This window comes from Protopterus annectens, chromosome 13.part0 (genome assembly GCF_019279795.1).
Source record: "Protopterus annectens isolate FY-2018-M chromosome 13.part0, PAN1.0, whole genome shotgun sequence".
Classification (NCBI taxonomy): domain Eukaryota; kingdom Metazoa; phylum Chordata; order Ceratodontiformes; family Protopteridae; genus Protopterus; species Protopterus annectens.
The window spans coordinates 380,432,588-380,458,550 of NC_056747.1; the positions used below are offsets into that span (position 1 = coordinate 380,432,588).

General features: G+C 41.9%; 1 protein-coding gene across 1 annotated transcript in view; it reads left to right on the plus strand.

The window, feature by feature from the left end:
• PCSK4 (proprotein convertase subtilisin/kexin type 4) overlaps positions 1-25,963 on the plus strand; it is a 1,808,619-nt gene that overhangs the window by 1,013,409 nt on the left and 769,247 nt on the right. Inside the window, exon 12 of the mRNA XM_044054831.1 lies at positions 20,869-20,972. Coding sequence (XP_043910766.1) covers positions 20,869-20,972 — 104 coding nt within the window. The remainder of the gene's footprint in view (positions 1-20,868; positions 20,973-25,963) is intronic.

A 25,963-nucleotide genomic window follows, 5' to 3' on the forward strand; every position in this document is an offset into this window, starting at 1 on the left:
TCCCCCTGATTCTTTTTCCTTCTGGATGTGCCTGTTACCTGACAATGTCCTTAGGCTGTCATTCCTACTGGGGCTTTTCAGTTCTGATGATGATACATCGGACATCACCTTTATGCCCTTCTTCGTGCATGGAGAATATACATGGGACATACAGCGAACACATTGCAACCTAAAGGCTTTGGTATACTGGCCAGGCATCGGGTTGCCCTATGCAAGCAATCCCTATTGTAAAGAATATTGCGACAGTGAAAAAAATGACATGTACTGTTAAGGTAAGATTTTGCACAACTGTACTTTCTTCTAAAGGTCCTGAAGGACTATCCAAAGATAGTGGTGGTGACTCAGTTTTCACCTAGGTAACAGTGACTCTCCCTTCTTTTGTAACTGATCAAGGGTAATTACCACAAGCTTCCCCACAGATGATTACTCATGAGACAGGGGGTTGTGTGATACACTCCAACCTGACATTTCTGCAGTTGAATGCCGTGATGATAGAATCTTGATTCTTTTTAGACAGCTTTTTATTTCTGTGAATGTGCATCAAGTAGTGGAGTCTAAAGAAAAAAAAAATGCTACTAGATAATTATACATGTCTAAGTGGAAATATTTTCTAGTTTATGCCACTCCAAGGAACAGGATTGTAAGACCCAGCTTCTTCTAGTTTTTGATTATTTATGCAAGATGTCCTTCCATTTCACAGCTGCAGTATTCATAACATTAGGGGTCCCCTGCCAAGGGCAGCCCAATGTCCGGCCTGTATACCAAAGGCTTTAGGTTGCTTTAAGGTACGCTGTGCATCACACATATGCTCCTTGCTTAGCATAGGGCATAAAGGTGACGTCAGTACATACCATCCTCAGAGCTTCTTTGCCGCCAGTCTGAATGCCATCTCTTGATCATTGAGATGAACACCCATTCTGTTGCTGGTTTTCCAAGCCACTGCAGATAAGTGCCCCATTGGGGTTATTTTTTTGTACTAATCTTTTTTTATTGTTGCTTGTGGGGTTTGATGTCATAGAAGAAGAGTAAATGCCCATGTGGGAGACAGATTCCCCATAAGGATCACTATGACAAGGGTGTTTTTTTGCCTAGACACCTCTCCTGACCATACATCCTGTTTCATCTGTCAAGTCTTTGTATCTAAAACCCTTCATAGTTGACACTCTTCTTTGGCGCTCTGTCTTGAAAATCAGCATCTTAAGCTTCTTGTGAAAGACACGATGGAGGGTGCTTCCTTCTCCAAGGGACAGCCGTCAGTGAAGAAGGTGGCTAAGAAAGCTATGCCGGATTCTTCTGCTATTCAGCCTCTGCTGGACTTCTCTTCCAAGGTGAGTGAAAGCTCAGAGGTTTGCCTAGCTTTATCGTTGGATTTCAGTATTGCGACTGGGTCGGATGCTGGTGGGGATCCAACTTTCAGCACGTCTGAGGAGGCATTGCAGATGTCCATTTCAGACATTCAGGTGGGACAACTGCTGATTATTTCCAAGGGTCTTAGGGGTGTTTCTCAAATTTTAGAGAAGTCACTACTACCGTCATTGAATGCCATCCTGGGTCAGAGCCTTCCAAATGTTATAAGGTGGACATTCCACTGAAGAAAAAGCAAAAAACTAAACATATCACTGCTGCTCCTAAGGTTCCGCAAGGTGAATGACAGTTCACTCAGGGCTTGTTTAGTGCTTTAATGGCATTGAAACCGCCTCAGGGTGTTTGTTCCAGCTTCCCCTCCCCTGGTCCATTCTCCCTTTGAAGAAATTTCTTTTGGGGACACTATTTCCAGGATGATGGAGTTCTTAAAATGAGATTCTGCTCAGGTTTCTAAGGTACATAAGATACTGTTAGTTGCTGCAGATGGAATCTCCTAAAGCTTCTGCTGTTCCTCCTGCATGCATTTTCTAATGCTTCTAAGGCTCCAGACTGTCAGTCCCCTGCTGCCAGGAAACCTGATAGAGTCTGTAGAGTGCCCTAAGACTGTAACTTTTTTAACACGTGTCCTTCTGCTGATTCCCTTGGTGGTGTCTAGCTTCTGACAAGCCCTTGCAGTTGCTTCCTTTACCCAAGTTACTGCCCTGTGATAAAGATAGCAGGCTCATGGAAAGGCTAAGCAAGAAGGTTTACACCTTCGCTACTTTGGCTTTTATGTCTAATTGTCAGACCCACATGTCCAGGTAATTGTTGGCTGTCCTCTCCCAGGCTTGCCATGTTATTTCTGATCTTCCAGACTTTGAGGGTAAAACTTCTGCTCTTTCCCTGTTAAAGGACTTCCTCCCAGATGGCTGATCATTCCATCAACTGTAGCCATGATGCAGCAGATGCTTCCTCTAGGGCTGCTGCTTTTGGGTCAGTGATGAGGAGGTATTATTAGCTTCAGCTTCAACCTTTGCCTGATGATATTAAGGCTAAGTTGATGAATGCCCCTCTTGATAATAATCACTTGTTTGGTGAAGCTGCTGCTGTGTTTAAGCCACTTCAGGATAAGGGCAAGGCTTTGCAGAAACTTAAACATGTGTTTGTCTCTCCTGTGTCTAAATTTCAGAGAAACTACCCTAATAAGCCAGCCTTTGCTCGCAGGCTGCTCCTACTAAGGCTACTCAGACTTCAGTGCCTTAGAAGTCTTCATTTCCAGATAAACCAGGTGCTGTCTGACTATCTTATTCTTCCCAGTCACTTTCTTCTTTTTTTGCCCCTCTCTCTCCCTTTTGGCTACAGAGTATTCAGGATTCCTGGGCCCTTTTCTTTATTCGCCACAGGTATTTCATGTTTGGAAATCCCTTCCTCCTCTAATAGATGTTCATCAATCCCCTCAAGAACAGCTGTCTTTCTTTCCAGCAGTGCTTCAGGACCTTTTGACTCAGGGTACTATTCAAGAGGTGACTGTGTCCAAAAGGGGGAGGGGGTTTTACTCTAGGATGTTTCTAGTACCCAAACGTCTGAACAAAAGGAAGCCCAAAAACGATGCAAAAGCCCTCGTTGTCCTTAACGCAATTTATTAAAACGAACGGTACACAGCGTTTTCGCCACACACATATGGTGGCTTCTTCAGAGGAAACAGAGGCAGCCAAACTCAAACAATTAAATACTAAAAGTTAATTGGAGTCAAATGCTACCAATTAACCATAATTCATGCATCAAAATGCCTTCATCAAGACTAAAGCATTAGATTGCCAAAACGTTACTCATGGCTTAAATGCAGACTACACTATTTGTACAAGTAAAAAACTGTAACCATACATTAAAAACACGTCAGTTTGACAGAATAAGGCACAATTTTTAAAATCAGGTCATAATTAAAAAATATATACAAAAGAGGGTATATACAAAAGAGGGGTTTTACTCTAGGATGTTTCTAGTACCCAGAAAAGAGGGTACTTGGAGACCAATTCTAGACCTCTCTCATCTAAACACTTTTCTGAAGGTGCCCTCCTTTCAAATGTTACCCTTCAGCCTTTCTTTCCTGTTCTGCTTCCTCAGGCTTATATGGTGTCTCTGGATCTTGAGGATGCATATTTCCATCCCCTTTTCAAGAAGTTTTTACATTTCTCTGTTGCTTCCTGGCATTTTCAGTTCTCTGCTTTGCCCTTTGGCCTTTCTACTACTTCGAGTATTCACCAAATGCCTCACTCCTGTGATTGCTTTTTGCAGGATTCAGGGAGTCCATGTATTTCCTTACTTGGATGACGACCTGTTTCAGGCATCTTCTCCAGAGATCCTGTTGCGAAACCTTCAATTTCAAAACGTCTTTTTTTTTTTTTTTTTTTTTTTTTTTTAACACTTATTCTCTAGACCATGTGTTTTTGAGTAGCAGGATCCAGACGGTGCCTATCCTGGCATCCCTGCTTCCTCTTAAGGCCTTGACACTCATTTTTCTTTCAAACTCTTCTTCCTCTGGCCTCAGATACAGCCAGGAAGTTTCTGAGAGCTCTGGGATTCATGGCATCCACCATCCCTGTGCTCCCTCTGGCCAACTCCACATGAGAAAGTTCCCAGTTTGGCTTCAACATGTGCATCCCCTAGACTTTTGTAGTTCATTTGCCTTGTCTCAAGAAGGAACTTCATTGGTGCATCCAGCAGTTGCCTCTGAATCCAGGGCTTACCTTTCATCCCCTTCTTCCCCCTCAGAGATGTTCACAGGTGTGATGGGGGAGCAGCTTTTGAGTCCCTAAAAGTGCAAAAGCTGTGGTCGCCTCTTTAACAGAAAAAAACATGTCAGTATCAAAGAGATGACAGCTCTTCTGCTGGCTCTTTAGGTTTTTCAAATAAACACATATAACCCACGAACATGAACATCACTGCTAGACACACAAATTATTTTATTAACACGTTCTGGTATCTCAGCTTTTCCTTCTGCTGGAACATTTTTACATAAGTTCATAGGTAGGTACTGGTCTATTGGCACTAGGGCCTATATAAGCCTAGCCAAACAGTACCCTGTCTTTCGCCACCCAAGAAAATTATTTTCCTGTGCCCCTGTCGAGCAGAGCCACAGAAGTGATCCCCTGGGTGAATTTCCTATCTCCCATCCAATCATCAAGATTTTTCATGAGGAGTACTAATGAAGAGCTTTGTTTGAGATATATAGGTAGTTTGTTGCGTCACAATTGTGTCTCTGTATATACACACCTCTTCCAATTAATTAATCACTTAAGTTGCTTATACAATATGTTACAAGTTGCTTGGATACTCATGTTGATGCAGTAATTGTATGCATTGAGACATTAATTTTTTATGTAAATGTACATTTAAAATCACAACTGAAACAAGGAAATTTGAGGTCATTGCATTACATTATATAACAGAGTATTTTATTACAGTTGATAGCAAGGGGATATAACTGATATATTTAATGAAATACATAGTCATTGATTTAATGTAGTTTTGTAATTAAATATATATCATAAAAGATGCATTTAAGGATGTATTCACAAAATACATATTAAAAATGTATTGATATTATGTATTTACATTTATTATTTGAATACCTGGTGCTATCAGATGTAAAAGGAAAGTGCAATACTCCGTTGTTGTGTCTTTTGGCTTTTCCTGGTCAGGGGTCGCCACAGCGGAACTCCGGTCCGCTAATGATTGGCAGTTGATTTTTACGTGCTGAGTTGCCAGCCCTGATGCACAACCTTCAATGAAGGTACACCCATTCATGCAGGTCACCACTCAGAAGGCGCTCTAGCTGAGAGTCGAACCAGTCAGCGTTTTACTGTGAGGCAACAAAACTACCGCAGCACCACCACCGCGAAAGTGCAATATTCTAAAAGTCTGTAAATGTTTATTCAAAGTACTGTTCATTTTAAGTACTGATTCAGTAGTACTATAATTGTTAAGTGATTACATTGGTAGGGGATCCCTAATGTAATGAATACTGCAGTAGTGAAGAGAAGTACATCTACCATTATGGTAAGGTTTTACACAAGTGTATTCTATAGTCCTCTGGTCTTTCTTACTTTTCCATCAAGATTCATCACTCGGTCATTTTTACTGCTCTGCCCAGGTCTATATTAGAATCTCGAAAGCTGACTTTCACGAATACAAATTCATCGACACATAAATGTCGATGTACGAAAAGAGCGAAGGACTAAAATAGCGAAATGCAGAATACCGAATGTATTTCGGGAAGCAACAGTGCCATACAGGTAAGATAAACATAACTCCACAAACCTAATATAAAACACTTTTCTAACGTTTTTGCAGGGAGGCAAGCCCTCCCTGCATCCCCCACCCCCCTACTTAAATATACCAAACTCTGAGACCGCACTACAGTGGGGAAAAGGATTTATTTCCTCATCCCCATGATCACCCTGCTGGCCAAGGAAAAACATTCGGTATTCTGCATTTCGCTATTTTAGTCCTTCGCTCTTTTTGTACATTGACATTTATGTGTCAATGAACTTGTATTCGTGAAAGTCAGCTTTCCCGATTCTAATATAGACCCCTCTGCCCTTGGAACACCCTCCCCTTATTCCGGTTACCAAGTTAATCAATTTTTGAAAGGGTTTGTACATATCCATCCAGCTAGAAAAAGGGTGGCTCCTCATTGAAATCGGAATTGTGTGCTTGAGAAGCTTGCTCTTTTTTATTTGAACTAGCTCGTCAACATGTTTTGATCTTCTTAACATGGAAGACTTTTAATCATTGCTCTGACTTCTGCTAGAAGAGTATCTTTAGTTACAGACTCTTAGGGTGAGTCAAGCTTACCTTATTTTCCACAAATACAAGTTTTATTTTTGAGAACTAATCCTCCTTTTATGCCTGAAGTGAGTTTATCATGAGAAGCCAGTCTGTTAATCTCCATGTCTTCTTTCCAGAATTCAAAAACGAGGGAGAAAGAATCATTAATGCTGTATATGTCTAGAAGCAGCTCAGATACTATGTAGAGAAAATTCAATTCATCATAAAAGCTGATCAACAGTGTCAAAGCAGACAGTTTTGAGATGGTTGTCTCCTGCTATTCTTTTTGCTGTTCTTACTGTAACAAGTCATTTCCAGGCAGGGTTATGGTCCATTCAACCAAGGCTTTGGCTTCTTCTTTGTCTTTCTGGAAAGGGATAGGTTCAAGAAATATTTTAGGGGCAGCAGCTTGACTATCTGTAGATACTTTTGTAAAGCACTAAACATTAGATTCCTTTTCCAGATCTAGAACAGGCTGTCCTAGGACCATTGTTCAGGGGCTCCTTAATTTCTTCTTCCTCTTTTTGTGTATAAGCTATGGCAATGTACCTGAATAACTTAGGCTGCTGCAACTGTGATCTCATGTTGAACATAGTACAGTTGTGTAAATAAACTTTCTATAGCAGTAAATGTTCTAATAGATTGCTATTGCACTAGCAGTCCTGTCCATCCTGTAGTTGTGTTTTATTGCAATATATATACGCACATGCGTGTCATTAGAGCGAATGCTTAGAAAAACAAATACTGTATTTGCTTTTGTTTGTCCACTGACTTTTTTCTGTGCAAGATCACATTTCAGTGAGGTCAGGAATTTGCCGATACCCTGCTGTTGCTACCTTGGAGATTGTATGTGTGTGTGTATTAACGTGGGCGTGGGGGTGGCTTTTAGATTCAATCTAAAAATGTTTCTGTTTTTCTTTGCTCTTCAAAGCATTCTATATTTTATATAATCATATATATTTATCTGGATCTAGGTCAGATTAACGAAGTTCCAAAACTTCGAAATTCATATGGTCGAGACCATACAATCGAAGTTTCAGAACTTCGAACATTAAAAAAAAAAAAAGGTCTATTTTTAACATTTTTGCAGGGGGCAATCCCCTTGCCCACCCACACCCCCCTGCTAATTAAATATATCAACTCCGAGAATGCACTATATTGTGGAAAAGGGTAAATTTCCCATTCCACGCTGTATCACGATATCCATTCAAAACTTTCGAAGTTTCAAAACTTTACTCATATGGTCCCCGATCATAAGACTTTCAAAGTTTTGAAACTTCACTAATCAGATAGGGATCCAGTTATCTACTTTTATATATATATATATATATATATATATATATATATATATATATATATGTATATGTATATGTATATGTGTGTGTGTGTGTGCGTGTGTGTGAATCTACTTTGGGCAGCTGCAGTGGTGCAGCGGTTAGCATTGCCACCTCACAGCAAGAGGTTCTCCGGTTCGATCCTTGGCTGGGGTGCCTTCTGTGCGGAATCTGCATGTCCTCCCTGTGGAAGCGTGGGTTTCCTCTGGGTGCTCCTGTTTCCTCCCACATCCCAAAGACATGCTATACGTGGATTGGATACTCTGAATTGGCCCTAGTGTGTGTGCCTTCCATGGCAGGTTAGGCGCCAGGCTGGCAACTCGACACCGTAAAACTCCACTGCCACTCAGCGGACAGGTGATCCACTGTGGTGACCCCTAACCAGGAAAAGCCGAAAGGAGAAGAAGAGATGTGTGGATCTGCTTTGATTTTTCAAAATACCATAACAACTTTGAAAATCATGACACAACACCACCTAAAAGTACAGAACTACGAAAGCTAATAAAGGTGAAACTTTCAAATACTGAAGTACACACAGTGCGCATGTCCAGATGGTACCAGTGTATTTATTGGAAATCACAGTAACACAGAAGGTCTTCTTTTCAATGTACAATAATCTGTATGTTTATTTATTATGAATACAGATTGCTGTACAGTGAGGATTGGGAAATTAATCCTTTTCCCCACTGTAGTGCAGTCTCGGACTTGGTATATTTAATTTGCAGGGGGTGTGGGGGTGCAGGGGGGCTTGCTCCCCCTGCAAAAATGTTGGATAAGTTATTTTCCTTGCCTGCACTACCCACAACCATATTCAGCTCAAATTTGTCTGAAGAGTTGTTATAAGAAATGTGCTTTCCTTTTTTCTTTCTTTTTTTTGAATCAATAGGCATGTTAGGGTAAGAGGCAGGGTTAGGGTTAGCACTAATTACTAAGGTGGAGTGGGAGGGGGCCTACCCTTAACACTAACATGCCCTTTAAAGGAAAAAGACTTTCCCAACTCACTACCACTATACAAGACAGCTGACACACACACACTCACTTGTGTATATAGTTATTGCTTTACATTTTGAAGTATTTCTTTTTTGGGGGAGCAAGAAAACCTGTGAAGCTTTTGGAGCTCTAGCTGCCTTTTACATGGAGCTCTGCTCAAAACTCTTAGCAGCTGAAGTGTATGAAAGGCATTCTCAACCTTTGAAAAGTTGGCCTAGTTCATATTTTCTTTGAGAATATATCAAAATAGCTAATTTTGAGTAATAGTACATTTATTGGCTATATTAGTTTCTATCGAAGCTTTGTTGACAACATATTTTTGCTAGGGACTGACTCTGTTGAACAGTTAATCGATTTTATATAATTTTTACATCAAACTACAGGCTTTTTAAAGTTTTACTTAAGTATTGACTATGTGAAATAGACTTTTTAGATGTAAAAATATTCAAAGATTTAAATTGTACGTTTAGTACAGGGTTATACAGAAAGAGCTGTAGAAGAAGCAATATTCTGAGGAGGGACAGTATGCACCCCTCGCATATTTATTTATTTATTATTTATTTATAAATAAATATAGGTTGAATAATGATTATCAAAGATTTATGGAAGATCTTGAATACTTTCAAAATGATGTATTAAATCACAAATATAATGTTAGTGAAGTTACAGGGATGACAATAAATGCTATCTGTTTTAGAAATAACAGAGCTAAGCCATATTTTGCAGATCCTGAAGCCTCATATGTTTCAGTTCCTAATGTTTCACGTCAGAGTTCACTGGTGTCATTGGGGCTTCAATATTTCAGTGATATAGATAAGGTGTTTGTCAGATTATTAAAAAGAGCTGGTTTATACTTGCGTCTGATGAGCAGATTTTTCTATATTTTCGAAATAGTAAAAATCTAAAGAGGCTTCTGTCCTATAATGATAGTAGACAGCACACTGTATCACAGGTTAGAGGTATGGTTCCATGTACGACATGCAGTATTTGCAATGTCCTTAATACTAGTAATACTTTTAGACATCCCTCTTTGAATAAAAAGTGTAGATTTAATGTTAGCGCTACTTGTTCCACTTGAAATGTGATTTTACTTAGCTGGTTGTGGTCATTGTTTGTTTTATATTGGTAAAACTAATCTCTCTTTACATGAGCGATTTAGAGAGCATTTGGCTGCTATAAGTAAGAATGATGTAGATAGAAGTGCATTGCCTAAGCATGTCACTCTGTTTGTTGATACCCACATATTTACATTTATGGTCATTGAATGTTTGGCTGAAAGTTTATGTATGGGAGACTTTAGAAGTATTACAGGGCAGCATGCAATTAGATGGATTATAAAATTGAATGCTGACAAGCCTCCAGGATTAACTTAGATGATATTACTCAAGCCACATTTAAAAGCACAACCATTACATTAATTTTATTTAGTTGCGTATATACAGTTTTAATGGTTAGTTTTAGATTGTATTTTTTCATTCTGATTCATTGCTTTCTATATATGACTATGAGATTAAAGTTTCTCTGCATAATATGATACAGTACACACCCCCTTTTTGCTATTTTTGATTGGTTTACTTTTACAGATGGTTGATGAGTTAATTAGTTTGAATTACTTCTGCTATTTAAACTCTTTGTGTTTTGTATATTATGGTCTGAAGAAGCACCAGTATGAGGTGCAAAAGCAGTAACTCTATTAGTTATTTCTGGTTTTACCTCTGCCGTGTTTTGACCTTTGCACCAGTTTTTTATATTTATGGTTTTATTTTTTGTGCTTAAGGAAGTTAATTGGCAGTGGCACTTCTATTTTGTTGTTTCATTTTGCTGTTTATTGTTGCAATTCATAGATCTGGATCACAGTAACGAATAGGGTAGTATAGAAGCCAGTCAGCTTCTCTAAATTGAGTACACTTGTGCTTTGATACACAGTAGTGTACTTATGTGCACTTGTATTTTTGATGGTGGAAGTGTTGTGCAGCATGACAGTGAATACACAAATCATTTGACAACAACAGATCTGATGTTGTCCTTTTCATTTGTTCCTCAACTGATGGGTTTGGATCTGAGCTACAGATCCCACTCAACTGCTGTCAGATCTGTCAGATCTTCAGATCCAAAACTCTTGAACTCCTCTCTTTATCCATAATGCCTCACCAAACAAACCTCAGATCTCATTTGCTGCCATTCATCTTCAGATGCGGATCCTGTCGCTCTTGAGCTTTTGGAGTAATATATATCTATTTCATGGGGTGCATCTTTGAAAGTTGTTATATCTAATCTTAGTTCTCCTGTCTCCCTTACCAGTTCTTTTTCTGACATTTCAGCAAATCCCTGTCATCTTTTAGCTACCAATTTGTAGGTACCTCTCTAAAGTACCATTGTTGGTACTCTTCTTTTCCTTTCAACTTAAATTTACTCTTTAGAATACCCTTTCACTACTATTGTTGGCAGTTCTTTCTAACTGTTCCCTTTCCTTTAAAGTAAAAAAAAAAAAAAAAAAAGAAACAACAAATCTTCATTCTACAGTTTTTCTTCCCTAGTAGTATGGTTGACAAGCCTGCTGGATTTAATAAGTGCATTACCTGTGGGCATAAAATCCCTAATTTGGATACCCACAGGGAATGTGTATATTCTTTAGGACCCATGTGCTTGGATGCGGATTGTTCCATATTATCTGCATTCAACTCCATAACTCTTACTGATCTTGGGAACAAATTAGTGCTGAAGGGCCTCCTTCCTTCTACCTCTTCTGCATCTGTAGCTGGGCTCAAATCTCATCCAAAAAAAACAAAGGGAAGCCAGACTTGGCTTTGAAGGATAGTGTCTCATGCGAACTGCTCTTCCTCATCCACTCCTTCAACAGAGCCTCCCAGTAAAATACTAAAAAAGTCAGATCTGACAACTTTAGATCCAATTGGTTCTAAATCTAAGTCCCCTGAGATCCGAACTCCTCCTCTCCTACTGGATGTGGTCACTTCATGCCTCCATTCACTCTTTTTTGAAGGGATCCCCCCACAAGCATTCCAGACTTCTGTCTTCCACATCTTCTCGTAGGTCCACTAGAAGTTTATCCGAAGCCAATGTGGATAGGAAGGTTTGAAAATTTCTCAGAGCTCAGATCCAGATAGGTGTTTCCGGCTTAGTCTCCCATTGCATCTACAAGCCAGCCTTTGTCCACTTTCCCCTTGGTCCTCTCCTCCTGTGATTCAACCCACTGTTTTGGAACCCTCGGATCAGAGGCCCCTGGGGGTGTCCTCACTGGATTTGAAGATGGTCTGTTCTTCAACTCCACTAACTTCCCTGAGTTTCCTGGCCCTGAACCTTTTGGAGCCAGGCATGGGTGGTTAAGATCGACTACAGAACTCTTGGAGCTCTCTCCCCCTTGTGGCTTCAGCTTTGGACAGCTCTGGTTTGACTCCTTGCTTGGGTGGAGTGCTTGTGCGATTGCAGGAGCCAGCGGTTAAAGTGCTGTAGTCACCTTTATCATAGACTTGTTTCCCCTAGGGGTTCTTCCTTTGAGGCTGTGGAGAGGGCTATCTGTTCTCTTTGTCTAGAGAAAAGACCTCTCCACTATCCTTGGTTCAGATTCTGCCTCCTCCGGTTCTTTGCTGTGAGCCTCATTCATCCATTCCACTGGGACAGCTAGCCTGATTGTCTCCAGTCAGTCCCTCAGGACATAGTCATCTCTTTTGATAATTCCCTAATCCACCCACCTGAGGAAGTCCCTCAGAAGAAAACATGTAAAAGGAGACACTTAGATTCCTCTCAAGAATCTCTTATGGAGGACATAGAGGAGCTCTCTGATCATGTAGCCCAGGCTGGTATGACCCTGACCTTGAGCAGCATCTTACCCTCACTTAGAATGATGCCACAGTACAAAGACAAAATGATCGATTATAACAATTGGCTAAAATTTTGGTGTCATTTAAAGGGGATCCAGTGTCTGTCAGCCTGGGATGACATGCTCGACAAGCCACGTTGCTTCGCTAGGGACGGCTTGCACCTGTCACCACTGGGCTTTCGGATATTGGCAAAGGCTCTTGCCACCCCCATAGTGCCTTTTTTAGGCAAGGCTCAAAAGTCAAACCCACCCCCATAGATAGCACAAGGAACAAGAAACTAAGGGTAATGCTGCTAAACGCCAGAAGTCTTAACCTCAAGATGCACGCACTCGAAGCTCTCCTCAGTATGGAGAACATCTATATCTGTGCAGTGACAGAAACCTGGTTCAAGGCTCCAGAGAGCACCCCAGCACTACCAGGCTATACCTCATAACATGCTTTTTGGCCCCAAAACCCGGACCGAACCACAAAAGGAGGGAGAGTTTCCATATTTATCAAGGATATCCACACCTCCAGGTTAGTGGCATTGCATGAAGTATTGGAGACCATCCATGTGCAACTAACAGTGGGCAAGACTGCTTTTCAGTTTATAGCATCCTACAGACCACCCTCTCAAAGTCAGGAATCCCATTCGGCTTTCCTGAAAACATTGGAGAACATGAAGATCTCTCCGAACACCATTATACTGGGCGACTTCAACTACCCAAACATTGACTGGGAGCACTACTCAAGCCCCAGCACCTTAGCCCAAAGATTCCTGGAAATTATAAACTCAAATGCTATGGAACAACTAGTCACCACTCCCACAAGAGGGGACAACATACTAGACCTGATCATTACCAACATGGGGACTCTATGCTCCACACCAGAAGTATATCCCTCATTGGTAAGATCAGACCATAAATTAATTTCACTGGATGTCCACATCCCGACCCCACCCCTAGCCCAGAAAACCACAGTGAAAAACTTCTCAAAAGCGAACCTCTCACTTCTCAAAACCAAAGTGGAATCCTTCAAGGCCCCACGGCCAGTGGAAACTACAGCCCAAACTGCAGAATCCTATATAAATGCATTCTACAGACATCTCCAGGAATGCATGGATCATGCTATCCCAAACAAAACCAAGACCCAGTCATCCAAAGGCAGGCGTCCAGTCTGGTGGACCCCTGCCATAAATAAACTGTACAACAGAAGGAGGAGGAAGCTACTACATGATAGAGCAAAATCCCTAATAGGGAAGGCATCTCTGATCAGTACTAGCAAAAAATTACGATCCCTCATAAAATCCTCCAAGGCCAGCTTCGAGAGAAAAATTGCACAGGACACCAAAGACAATCATAAGGCTTTTTTCAGTTATGTTAGAAACCTGGGATGCAACTCCCAGACTTGTTCTGAGTTGATTCTAAACGACAAAAAATACACTGAACGCACAGACATCGCCAATATCCTGGCAGACAGGTTCAATGCAAACTTCTCCCCCCCCCAAAAGAGCAAGTATCTATCCTGGCAGAGGGCTGCCTCCCAAACATCTCATGCTCAGGTGAAGGCTCCCCTGTCCAAAGCAAAAAACACTGCTTCCATGGGACCAGATGGCGTCCCAGGTTGCGTCCTACATGAACTACAAGAGGAACTAATCCCTCAAATAAAACAGCTATACAATCTCAGCCTCACTACAGGATATGTGCCCACAGAATGGCGTACAGCAACAGTGGTCCCACTCCACAAAGGTGGAGCCTCTACGGACCCTGGAAACTATCGCCCCATAAGCCTGACTAGCTTAGTCTGCAAGGCTATGGAGAGGATCATCATGGAGCTCATAAACAAAGACATTGGGGACCTACAGACACTAGATCCTACCCAGTTCGGCTTTGTCAAGGGCAGATCCTGCCTTTTGAACCTGGTTGACTTCTTTGAAACAGTCACCAAAGCCATAGATGAAGGGAAGGTAGACCACACAGCCTATCTGGACCTTGCAAAGGCATTTGACACACTACCCCACTCGGGCATCATAGATAAGCTATCCAGCTTAAATATAAACCCCTACGTCACAAGATGGGTCGCAAACTGACTCAGACAGAACCCACAGAGTGAGAGTTGCTGGAGCCATGTCAGACTCGAAACCGGTCACAAGTGGCATCCCACAGGGTTCTGTCCTGGGACCACTCTTGTTCGGTATATACTTTTCCGAGGTACAGGCAAACGTTGGAGGACTATGGCTCACCAAGTTCGCAGACGACTGCAAACTGGGCGCCATAATCAACTCTCCAGCTGACACAAACATCCTTCAAAAAGGTCTCACAGAGACAGATAACTGGTGCCAGCGCCATGGTTTAAAGCTAAATGCCAAAAAATGTATAGTCATACCCTTTGGCAAAAACAATGTGCCCACAAATTACCACATAGGCGGAAACCTATTAAGTACGGAGAAAGTTATTAGGGACCTGGGGACCCAAGTTGATAGCAACTCTCCTTTGAAAACCACATTGCCAAAGTGGTTAGAAAGACCTTCTACATAGCCCACCTCATCACGAAGGGATTCACATCTAGATCGAGAGGTAATCGTGCCCCTTTATTCATCCCTCATCAGGCCCATCATAGAATACAATGCCCCTTTTGGGATGTACCTTACCCGACACCTGCAGCAATTAGAAAGACCCAAAAGTATCTCACCAAGAGGATCAAGGGTCTCAAACAGATGCCATATGCTGCTCTGTAAAAAAAACTCCAGCTCTACTCAGTTGCATACCGCCTACTTCGAGGCGATCTATGCCTGACATACAAATCTATGTCAAATCCAGAATTAATGGACATGTAAATCTAAATCCTCAGTAAATCTAAATCCCTTAGAGCCACACGCTCGAGGGACTTGAACCTCAGCACAGAAATAAATAGAACTTGCTGGAGGGACAGGTTCATAACCCAGAGGCTCCCTTCGCTCTGAAATAGAATTCCAGTTCATGTGAGGCAGAGCACCTCACTGAATCTCTTCAAGAAGAATCTCGATAAGTGGATGGGGGATCGTAGGTTTGTCCCAGGGATTACTCCCGTGTCACTATTAGACAGAGGCACAGTAAACTAAACCTTAAAAAGGGCACAGTATACTCAAATCAAGGGGTGGCGTAAGCCATACAGAATCGGGCTAGGCTTATAATTGCCCCAGGGCAGATAGCCTAGTATGAACCTATGAACCTAAGAGTTTCCCCCCAGATGTCCACCTGATGATGTCTCCTTTGGAGACATCCTAGAGCTCCTGAAACGAAAAGGTGGCTGGATCTCTGAATCCCCCTCCAAGGCAGACTCTCTGTTCCTGGAGGCTTTTGGGTCTAACCCTTCTTTTTCTTGGGTGATTCCCCTGGCTGATGAACTCCTAGATCTTCTCGCTGTGCTTGGAAGGAATGGGATACTATAGCGGTGATCCCTAAAAGACCTGATAAAATTCTAGCTTTCCGTAATGACTGGGTGTACTGGAGCAAAGGAACCCCTGTTGATGCCACGGTTATGGCAGCAGCGACCAAGAAAGAGTTCTTTTGTCCATCCCATCACAACACACACTTAGTCAGTGTCCGGAGTTCATAGGTGCTTGTCTAGAGACCGTCCATCAAATAGCTTCCCTTTCTTCTGCTTGAATCCAGATACTGGGGTTCCAGGTCAGGAAAGTAGTTCAAAATTATTTTTTTCCAACAAAGCTATTTATACAAGCCTTGGGAATCCATGGCAGCTGCTATCACCCTTATTCCCTTAGCCAGGTTTCACATGCAAATACTTCAGTGGACTCTGTCAACTCAGTGGTCCATTATTCACCATCCCTTAACCACTCCAGTTAATATCACACAGGCATGCAAGAGGTATCTTCTTTGGTGGATTTATTCGAACAAAGTTCTTGTAAGGTTGTCCATTTGTTCTCCCCCTGCCTATGGCCACGTTGACCATGGATGCATCGCAGTTGAGGTAGGGGGAACGATATGGGAAAGACAGTCCAAGACTCATGGTCCCCCGTATAGGCCAAGATGCATTTCAGTGTCTTGGAAATGAGAGCTGTTCTCCCAGGGTTGCAGGCCTTTCAAGACACTGTGCCATATGGGACAGTTGCCATTCAGAAAAACAATATGCTAGTGGTCTAGGACATCAACAAACAGAGAGGAACCAAGTCCTATCCACTTTGTCAAGAAGCAATGAGAGTGTAGTAATGAAAGATCTCTTCTGGTTGCTAATAGCAACACACATTCCAGGGAAATCCAGTGTGTTTGCGGACAGACTAAGCAGGTCCATTCTAATGCCTCACGAGTGGTCTCTCAGTGTCATAGTGACAGAATTTTCCAGTGGTGGGGCCAGCTATGCTGCAGTCTGTTTGCCTGTCTCCTAAACAAGTGCAGCAGGTTCTTTGCTCTTAGCCCTCCAATGGGGGAGTCACTGAGAGATGCTCATAGACATTGGTCCCCATGTCTCCTTTATGGTTTTCCACTGCTGCCTCTTGTTCCCACGTTTCTACAGAAAGCATTTTATTTGAAGAGCACAGTTATCCTCATTGTCGGCTTTTGGCCTTGGCAGATTTTGTTCCCCTTCCTCTGGCCTCACCATCCACCCTGGATACTGGATCCCACTCCAGACCACCTTTCTCACCTGACAGGTCTGACTCGTCTGGACTTAACAGGCCTCAATCTGACTGCATGGGTTCTCCAATCTCATTGGTTGCTAGACAGCCCAGGCTCTCCTCCCCAGTTGATCATATCTTATCCTCTCAAAAGACGACTACTGCTAGTAAGATTTACAACAGTAAATGGAAGAGGTTTTTTTCTGGCCCTGAGCAGGATCCTGGATCCCTTTTCAGCACCTGTTCCATATATCCTTGAATTTTTAGCTTCAGTTTTCAATGAAGGTGCTAGTTTTTCATCTATTAAAGTTCAGTTGGTTGCCATTTCTAATTTCCACCTTGGCGAAAATAACTCTTCCTAAGCTTCTTCTAAACTATATAAAGCTTTTCTTAAAAGAGCCTTTTTACTTAGACCTCTGTTAAAGGAATCATAGTCCTCCTTGCAATTTAACTATTGTGCTTCAGGCCTTAACCCAAACTCCTTCTGAAAAATCAGTCAGGGCATATCTAAAATGTTTGTCTTGGAAAACCATTTTTCTGGTTGCTTTCATATCAGCTAGATGAGTATCTGAACTCCAGGGTTATCTTCTAAACCTCCTTATCTAGTTTTCCACAAAAAAAGGGTGTCCTTATAGCCCGACCTGTCTTTTTTGCATAAGGTAGCTTGAGTCCAACATAAACCAAGTTATTAATCTTCCAGTTTTTCTTTCCAAGCTTTTCAAATAAGGAAGTGTATATGCTCCATCTGTTGGATGTCCATAGACAACTTTACGTTTATCTTCATAGAATCAGAGATGTCAGGAAAACCGACCAGTTTATTTCCTTCTTGCCTAACAGATTGGGCAGACCAGTCTCTAAAGTTACATTGGCCAAATGGTTAACTGATTGTGTCTGGGGGTTCCTTAAATAACATTTGTACAGCTGCAACTTGGAATAATGCTTTTATTGCTAATTACAAATTAGATTCTGTTTCCAGGAACAGAATGGCCTATGGTTCTGCAGTGCTGTGGAATATCCTTCCATGAGGGCCACCCAAGGTTTTGAGTAGCTGAGGACTCTGTCCCATCAGTTGAGAAATGAATGAAAAGGACATCATCCGATAATGTTATGTACTCACAAAAACATTCCAACTGTGTTGTCCATTTTGATTTAGTTTTATAGGAACCTCTATTCCTTGTTTGAGCTCCAACTTCTTTTTTTTCCCTTGCCCTTTTCTGCCTTTGTTAATTTCATGAATATGCTGTCCCTTTATATCTTAGGGTCAGCAAACTCGATATGAGGTACGTTAGGCTGGCGAGGCATTGTGGATAAAGGGAGGAGCTTGATACTTTTGTATCCGAAGATCTAGTAGAAGCGGCCAAGTCAGATCCAAGTCTCCAATCTGAACCCATCAGTTGAGGTAAAATGAAAATGGACAATACAGATGGAATGTTATGGTGAGTGCATAACTTTTTTTTAAAGGTGTAATGCATTTGGTAGTTACTAAAGTATATTACAGCTTACTAAGCAAGGTGGGATATGTTGATTATTCGAGTAGAACCAAGGCGGACTAGGGTTACCCAACTTGAGGGGGTATTTTAGAGCAACACAGTTAAGGCTCTTGTACGGTTTACCTTCATAACAGCGAAACACAGTGGTGCGATTGCTCATATGAGCGAATCGTAACCACGAAACTTAAAACAGCGACAGTTGTAGATGTTAAAAAAAATCAGCAAATCGAAAAGCCAATTTGCTGATTTTCGAACATTGTCAAAAAAAAATAAAGTGTAATGCATGGGGGTAAGCCCCCCCTGCACCCCCCCCACTTTATTATTCTAACTCCAAGATCACACTACAGTGGGGAAAGAAACCATTTCCCGATCCCCACTATACTGCAATCTGACCCAGAATGTCGAATGTGCAATGAGCGAATCTCACTGTGCATTTGCTCATTGCACATTCGAACCTTTTTCCGTTCGGGGTTTGCATATTTTGCAAACTGCATTTCGGAAAATTGCTGTTTGCCCTTGTGCAATATGCACATGTAAAGGTAAACCGGTTTATTATCAAAAGGGTGATCTGACTACGTTTGAATTGGGAACACCAAACGCCCTAGTTCGACATTTGAAAAAAATGAAAAAAAAAATGTTGAACTCACAACAGTGAATGCACACTAACATTCGCTGTTGTGGATTCAACATTTTGAATGTATATCGCACTATAGTGGGGATCGGGAAATGTACCCTTTCCCTCACTGTAGTGTGATCTTATATATGTAAATATATATATAAATAGCAGGGGTGTGGGGGGCTTGCCCCCCTGCAAAAATGTTTGTTGCTCATGACCGGAAGTGTGGTATTTTCAGTAATGTCGACATTCCCGAGATGTCACCTTTTCTGAAATACCGCATTCGGTTATGTTTCTGTTCTGAGATTTGATTTCTGACATTTTGGTTCAGAAGTCTGAACACTCGCACATTGCAGGTGCGAGATTTTGATAGTAAACCCTCTTATACATAGCGCAGACAGAAAACTATAATTCAGAGTGGAAAAGAATGATGATATGGGTGGGGGGAGCTTGAGAAATAAGGAGAGGTTGGGATTCTGGATGCAAACGCTTAAGGAGAACAAGAAAAATCATACAGAGTATTATTTTCATAAAATAGGGAGTATTCTAAGAACTAAACCAGCACGAGAATGGAAAAAATAGATTCTGCTGATAGGAATGACTGTGGTTAGGGATACAGATAATAGGCAAGAGAGGACTAGAATTTATTGGAGAAAACTGGCAAAGGAACCAAGGTATCAGGAGCAAATAACTAGAAAGGAAAAGGTAATAGAATGGGAACAAGCCAAGAATTTCTTTTGGACTGCAGGTTAGAGATAGCCTTCCCTATCCTGGATTGATATCAGAGTATAGGCAAAGAGAAAGAAACAGGGGATTGTAAATGAAAGACCAGTACTGGTAGAGTTTTTAACAGAATCTAGAACAGAAGCTGCTGTAAAAAAGGAATAATTTGTAGAACATGTAAAATAGTGCATGATAATTATAAGAATCAATCAGAGGAACTTAGAAATGATTGGGAAGAGAGATTGAATAAGAAATTCACAGAGAGACAATGAGGAGATACATGTATATTTCCCAAGTATGCAACAAAGTCTCGAAGATTTAGGATCTTTGCTTGGAAATGTTTACATAGATATTTTTATACCTCAAGTAGACTCCAAAGAATTTTTTGTCCAGTGGATAGCAAATGTTGGAGGCATGACAAATAAGAAAGAGGTGGCTGGGAGCATATTTTTGGAAGTGTAATGATCTGGCAGACTTTAGGGATTCCTCTGTTGGAGATGATGGGTGAATGGATTGGATTGACTGGGGAGATGATTTTTTTGAGCTGTGATAGAGGATCAGAATTGCATAGACATAGTAAAGCCTTGCTGAGTCTAATTACGGTGGCTGCTAAAAAAGCAATTACTAGAAAATGGAAATCAAAGTTTAGACCAACTTTACTAGAAGTAGTGAATATAGTAACAGAGATAAAACAACTGGAATTGGGATCTTTATAAAAGGGAAAGAGCAAACTACATACTACATAGGAAATATGGGAATTGTGGGAACAATATATGCCAAGAAGGAACAAGGTTTAAGAGGCAGGATTTGAATGAGCCATCCAATGCTTAACTGGCAATGACTGGATAGATTATAAACAGTGTATAATGTTTGCAACTACAGTTGTTTCAATGGTGTCTGTGATGTTTAATGTTTGCAGCTAAAGTGGTGTCAGTGTTGTTTTTCATTTATATAAATGTAAGATTGCCTGTGTTATACATGATTTAATAAAGGTGTTTACTGGGGGGGTGGGGAGCATATAGCTAGTATATCTTGAATGTTCACTTTCTGTGACGAGTATTTCTGTAATTTATATTACATTTCCTAACAGAAAATTTTCTTTCTGCTATAGTCCAGTACTAACATGGCGGGACGTGCAACATATTGTGGTAAGGGTTTCCAAGCCTCAAATGCTGAAGGCAGATGACTGGACTAAAAATGGAGTAGGTCGCACAGGTGAGTTTATTTTAAATATGTATATGCTAATCTTTATAAGTTTGCCTTCTAATAATTATCTGATGTTCAACATTAGATCACTATTGCAATAATGCTGACAGATGGAACATATCCTGTAAAAGATACCATTCATTCAGCCAGTGTGAATCTTAGGTGCTCCTTTGTCACAAGCTGTACATCCTATCTTTGACCTAGGCATGTTGTCTACATGTTGGTACATAAGGATGTGCAAGCACAAAAAAAAATCAACAGAACATTCTTGCCTCCAGTCCAGGAAGCAAGATATCATCTATATCGTGGTGTTTCAACTGTTTGAAAAGATCCAATTTGCCCTTGGCTGTAAGGGTACCTTCCTGTTTTTTTAATAATTTTATTTTGGAATTTTGTTCTCATCAAAGAGTGAAGGCCAGTGGCTGAATGGTAGGCAGATTCCATCAAAGACGAATATTCTCAGTGTCTTTTCTGCCTAGGGCCAGGGCATAAAGCCAGGGAGTGCACTGTTTTTCAGGCTTTTGTCCCAAAAACATTATGAAGTTACTTTCCTTCTTTAAATATTTGCTTGGAGAACAAATGTCTGAAGGGTCTAGCATGATCTAGTATGTCTTCAGAGGTTCCTGCCACAGATGCTCCTTTACTGATGAAGAAGAAAACTAAGAAGCAGAAGAAAGACATTGCTATCTCAGCTTCCTTCTCCATCTCTGAGTCAGGTGCACTTGATGAGGTAGTTGAGAAGCCTATGGGACCATCTAACCTCTTAGTCTGTTCCTCTGTCACAACCCAACTGGAGGCGGGAGCAGAAGAGTGTACAGACACATCCCGTCTGACTGGTCAGACAGCACTAAGACCTCAAAGAGGGAACCCAGTACCCTGAAAGGCACAATAATACAGTAAGAGTGTTGCATTAGGGATTATGCAAACATTATAGTATAGAAGTAGCTAAGAAGCATTGGAAACATGAACCGCATAGCATTATAGAGATTGAAGAAGTGTACATTACATGGGATTATTCATTACCAACTGCTCAAAAAATAGATAAGTAAAATGGATGTAGTAGTCCATGAAAAATAAAAGATAAATAGTAGCATTGATAATTGAAATTTCAACACCTAGTGAATACGGTATATTAGTATAGAGACACAAAGTCATAAAATATCAGGATTTGTAAGCATAAATGAAAGCAGTGTAGAAGAACAATACCCATACAGTTCCAGTAGGAGTAGGAGCAATGAGTCTAATAAAAACAATTGTGTCAGTTAGATATGCTATCTGCACATGTAAATCCATATGAATCGTATTGTGGCTAAAAAGTGCACTTCTGGCTAACATCAAAAATTGAAACAATACTAATTTCATGAACTTTAATTGTACTCTGACTTAGGAATAGAGTCCATTCCCATCATAGTATTAGAAACCCAAAAGACTTGGAGAAAATAAATGGTGAGGGGGGATCCCATGTTTGTGATTTCTGAAGGGCCAGACTGTGTTCTTTCAGTCTTTGTCCTAATTTTTTGATAGAGGTATATTCGGAGGTTAGGCTCTTCTGATGTGGTTTCCTTGGAAACCCATAAAAGGTAAGTAAATAAATAAGATAAACACTTTTCTTCTCCTGCTGCTCCTGTTTCCAGAGATCCTCAACAGGATTGGCAGGCAGGATTTTTCAAAGGGTTTTTTCAAAGCCCTATGGTTCTTAACCCCACCCCTCTTTTTTTTTTTTTTTTTTGGTTTCCACTTCATGCTGCCCTTATAACAGAAATATATGAATAATTCATCTGAAGAAGATTCTTCCTGTGAACCAGAATCTGACCCTTTGGATTATTCTTCTGAAATTCATCACCTTCAAGATATGAATTTGATACAAATAACGCCTTGGCCTGTGATCCTCTGGAGGAACTGCTGTCTTAAAAAGCAAATCAGATAGTGATACAACATTTTAATTAGGGGTGTAAGCAACTCTTTGAATTCTAAAAGAGCTATTACAATTACATATATATGGAAGTTCCTAAGTCTTCAATTGTTCTTGTTATTAAATCTTCAGAAGGCATTCCTTTAAGCTTTTCTAGATCCTTAGTCTCTCACACCTGTACCAAAAAAGCTTGATGCGTATTACAAAGTCCCTGGCACAAGTACCCATACAGAAAAATGCCATTTTCATCCAACACTTGTCCTCACATATTCTGACAAACCTTCTAAACTTTTCTCATCTACCACTTCTCTTCTGAATGACAGGTACAGCACAGCTATTGGACAGGTCTGGAGAAGAAATATATATGTCAGCTACTTCAGCTTTTTATGCTGTTACTTATCTGACATGCATGATATGGTACCTTTTATCTATTTTTGACAAAATGAATAAACTAATGCCAAGATCTGAATGAGCTATGCAACGATTGACTGACAATGACTGGATATATTAAAAGTGATGTGTAATGCTTGCAGCTACAGTTGTGTTGGCACAGTTTGTAAGGTATAATGTTTGCAACTGGGATTGTGCTGTTATGATTTATTTTCATTTATGTAAATGTAAGATTGTCTGTCACACATGATAATTTAATAAATATGCTTCTTGTAAAAAAAAAAAAAATGAATAAACTTGTGCCTAATCTCCCTGACAGTGACTTAAAAACGTCTCTAGAAAATATGATCTGAAGTAGTTTACTTCATTTGATCTTCAACCTGTGGGTATTTGGATCCAGATCGGATCCGAGATGGCCGCATCACCAGCATCTGATCTGAGCTCCAAGCTCCTCCCCTACCCATAATGCCTCTCCTTCCTTCAGATCTCGTTTGCCGCTTTACAGCCAAGCATTGTGGTCACTGAGCTCCAGGCATTTTTTTTCTTTTGGGTAAGTGCCTTCTGTGCTACTTACTCCAAGTTAGGTTCCCTATTTCCTTTTTTTTTTACCTCCCCTAACCTTTGGGCGTATCCATTGGTCAAAAAAAAGTTAGTTTACTGTTTTATTGTCCTGTGTTCCCTGTCCCTTGGCCTTCTCCCCATTGTAGTTAGCATGTTTGTGGGTGTTGTGTGTATGGGGCCTTCTTTAGACATGGCCGAGACCCCAAAGCTTGCCTTTAGAAAATGCACAGAGTGTGGGCATAAGCTTTGTCCAGCCAATGGCCACACTGTGTGTTGTATTCTTAGGAGCAGCCCATTTGGATACAGCCCGCTCTATCTGTGCAGGCTTTAACCCAAGAGCCCTCAGACAGGAGGGCTAAATTGGCCATGAAAGGGCTCCTGCCTGCGTCGGGGATGGCAGTCCTTGCTTCTGCTTCATCTTTGGTAGCAGCTGCTACCATGTCCTCTCCTCCCCAGGCCTCTGGGATTCACTCCCCCCAGCTTGAGGCCTTCATCTGGGGAGAAAAGACATAAGGACAGGCCTAGAAAGCGGCCCCCTGACTGCTCGGCTCCATCTTGACCTCCCTCTAAATCCAGGACACCTCTCAGACCCAGTACCCCTTGGCTCCATTCACCTAGGTTTTTCCCAGAGCCAACAGAGTCTAGGCCACTATCCATAGCCTCCCCTCACGAGCACTCATAGTCGATGTCAGTGGCTTCTTCCTCCCATTCAACCCACAGCCTGAGTGAGTCAGAGATGGGACAGGATGATGCAGAAGTTAATCAGCACCCAGATCCAGATGGGAGTCTTGCCTGCCCCCCTTTCCCTCCAGAGCAGGGAAATCACAGCCCTTTTTCACCCCCATAGCTCTTTCTCCGATCTGACTCTTGGTTTTGGAGTGTGTGGATCCGAGAGTTCTCTGGGTCGGGGAGTCAGCACTGATGGTATCTTGTACCTCGACGCTGGTCATTACCTTGAGCGGATTGAATCCGACTGGATTGGAGCCGAGCTGTCGGAGCCATAGCCTTGGCGTTGGATCTGAGGGGGTTCTGTCAGCTCCGAGTTTGTCGGAGCGCAGTCTCCCCCTAGGTATCTCGGCTGCTGTAAGCTCGGCTCCGGCTCCCCCATCAGATCCAAAGGGAGCCTGCTCCATTACTTGTCCCCCAAGATGTCCCCTCTCCCTCAGCATTTGATGTGGTGAAGAGGGTCTTCTTGAGTGGGTCGAGACCCCTGACTATCTCCTCTTTGGAATCCGCCCCGACTCCCTCAGTTCTGAAAACTGTGCCGACCTTCCTGTCATCTCAGGAACAGCCCTTGCTTGCTTTGCCTCAGGGAACACTCACTAGGGAGCAGCCAGAAGTTTGCGAGTCCCCATCAGATAGTACCACTGAGGAAGTTCCTCGCAAACCAACTTTTAAAAGGAGGCACTTGGACTCCTCTCCAGAGTCCCTCACTGACGACACTGACTTGGAGGAAGGGGAAGGTTCCCCCAGGTCACCCCCCGAAGATGTCTCCTTTGGAGATATCCTGGAACTCCTACACCCAAGAGGGGTGTGGTCTGCCCAAAAAACAACCCAGGATGAGTCAGTGTTCATGGAGGCATCCTGCATGGGCCCATCTACCTCCAGGGTGTCTCCCCCTGCAGATCCACTTGTGGACCTTATCACCTCTAGAGCATGGAAGGAGCCGGACACCATGGAACCAATCCCGAAAAGGCCAGACAAAATTCTTAACCCCCCCCCCCCCCATCGAACAGAACCAGTTGTAGCAAGTGGTCCCCTGTAGATGCTATGGTGGTGGTGGCAGCTGCTACCAAGAAAGAGCTCACACAGAAGAGCTCTATGGTCCATCTTCCTGACTGGGAGTCGCAGACGATGGATCATTTGGGGAAGTGAGTCTATGTTTCAGCCACCTTTACCATAAGGGAGCTGAACTACATGGCGCATGTCATCCGACTGCAATGGGACTTAGTCAAGGAAGTCTCTGAGTCGGCCCCAGAGCCCACGTCAGTAGAAGGCAAGAAAATGTTCTCTGTGTGAATGGCCACTCTGAAAGCGTTTGTGCGTCTCCTCTCCCATGCCACAGAAGAAGACAGCAGTTCTGCTGGGTCCGGCGTTACCATAAGGTGCCACTCCTGGCTTCAGTTATGTTAATTTT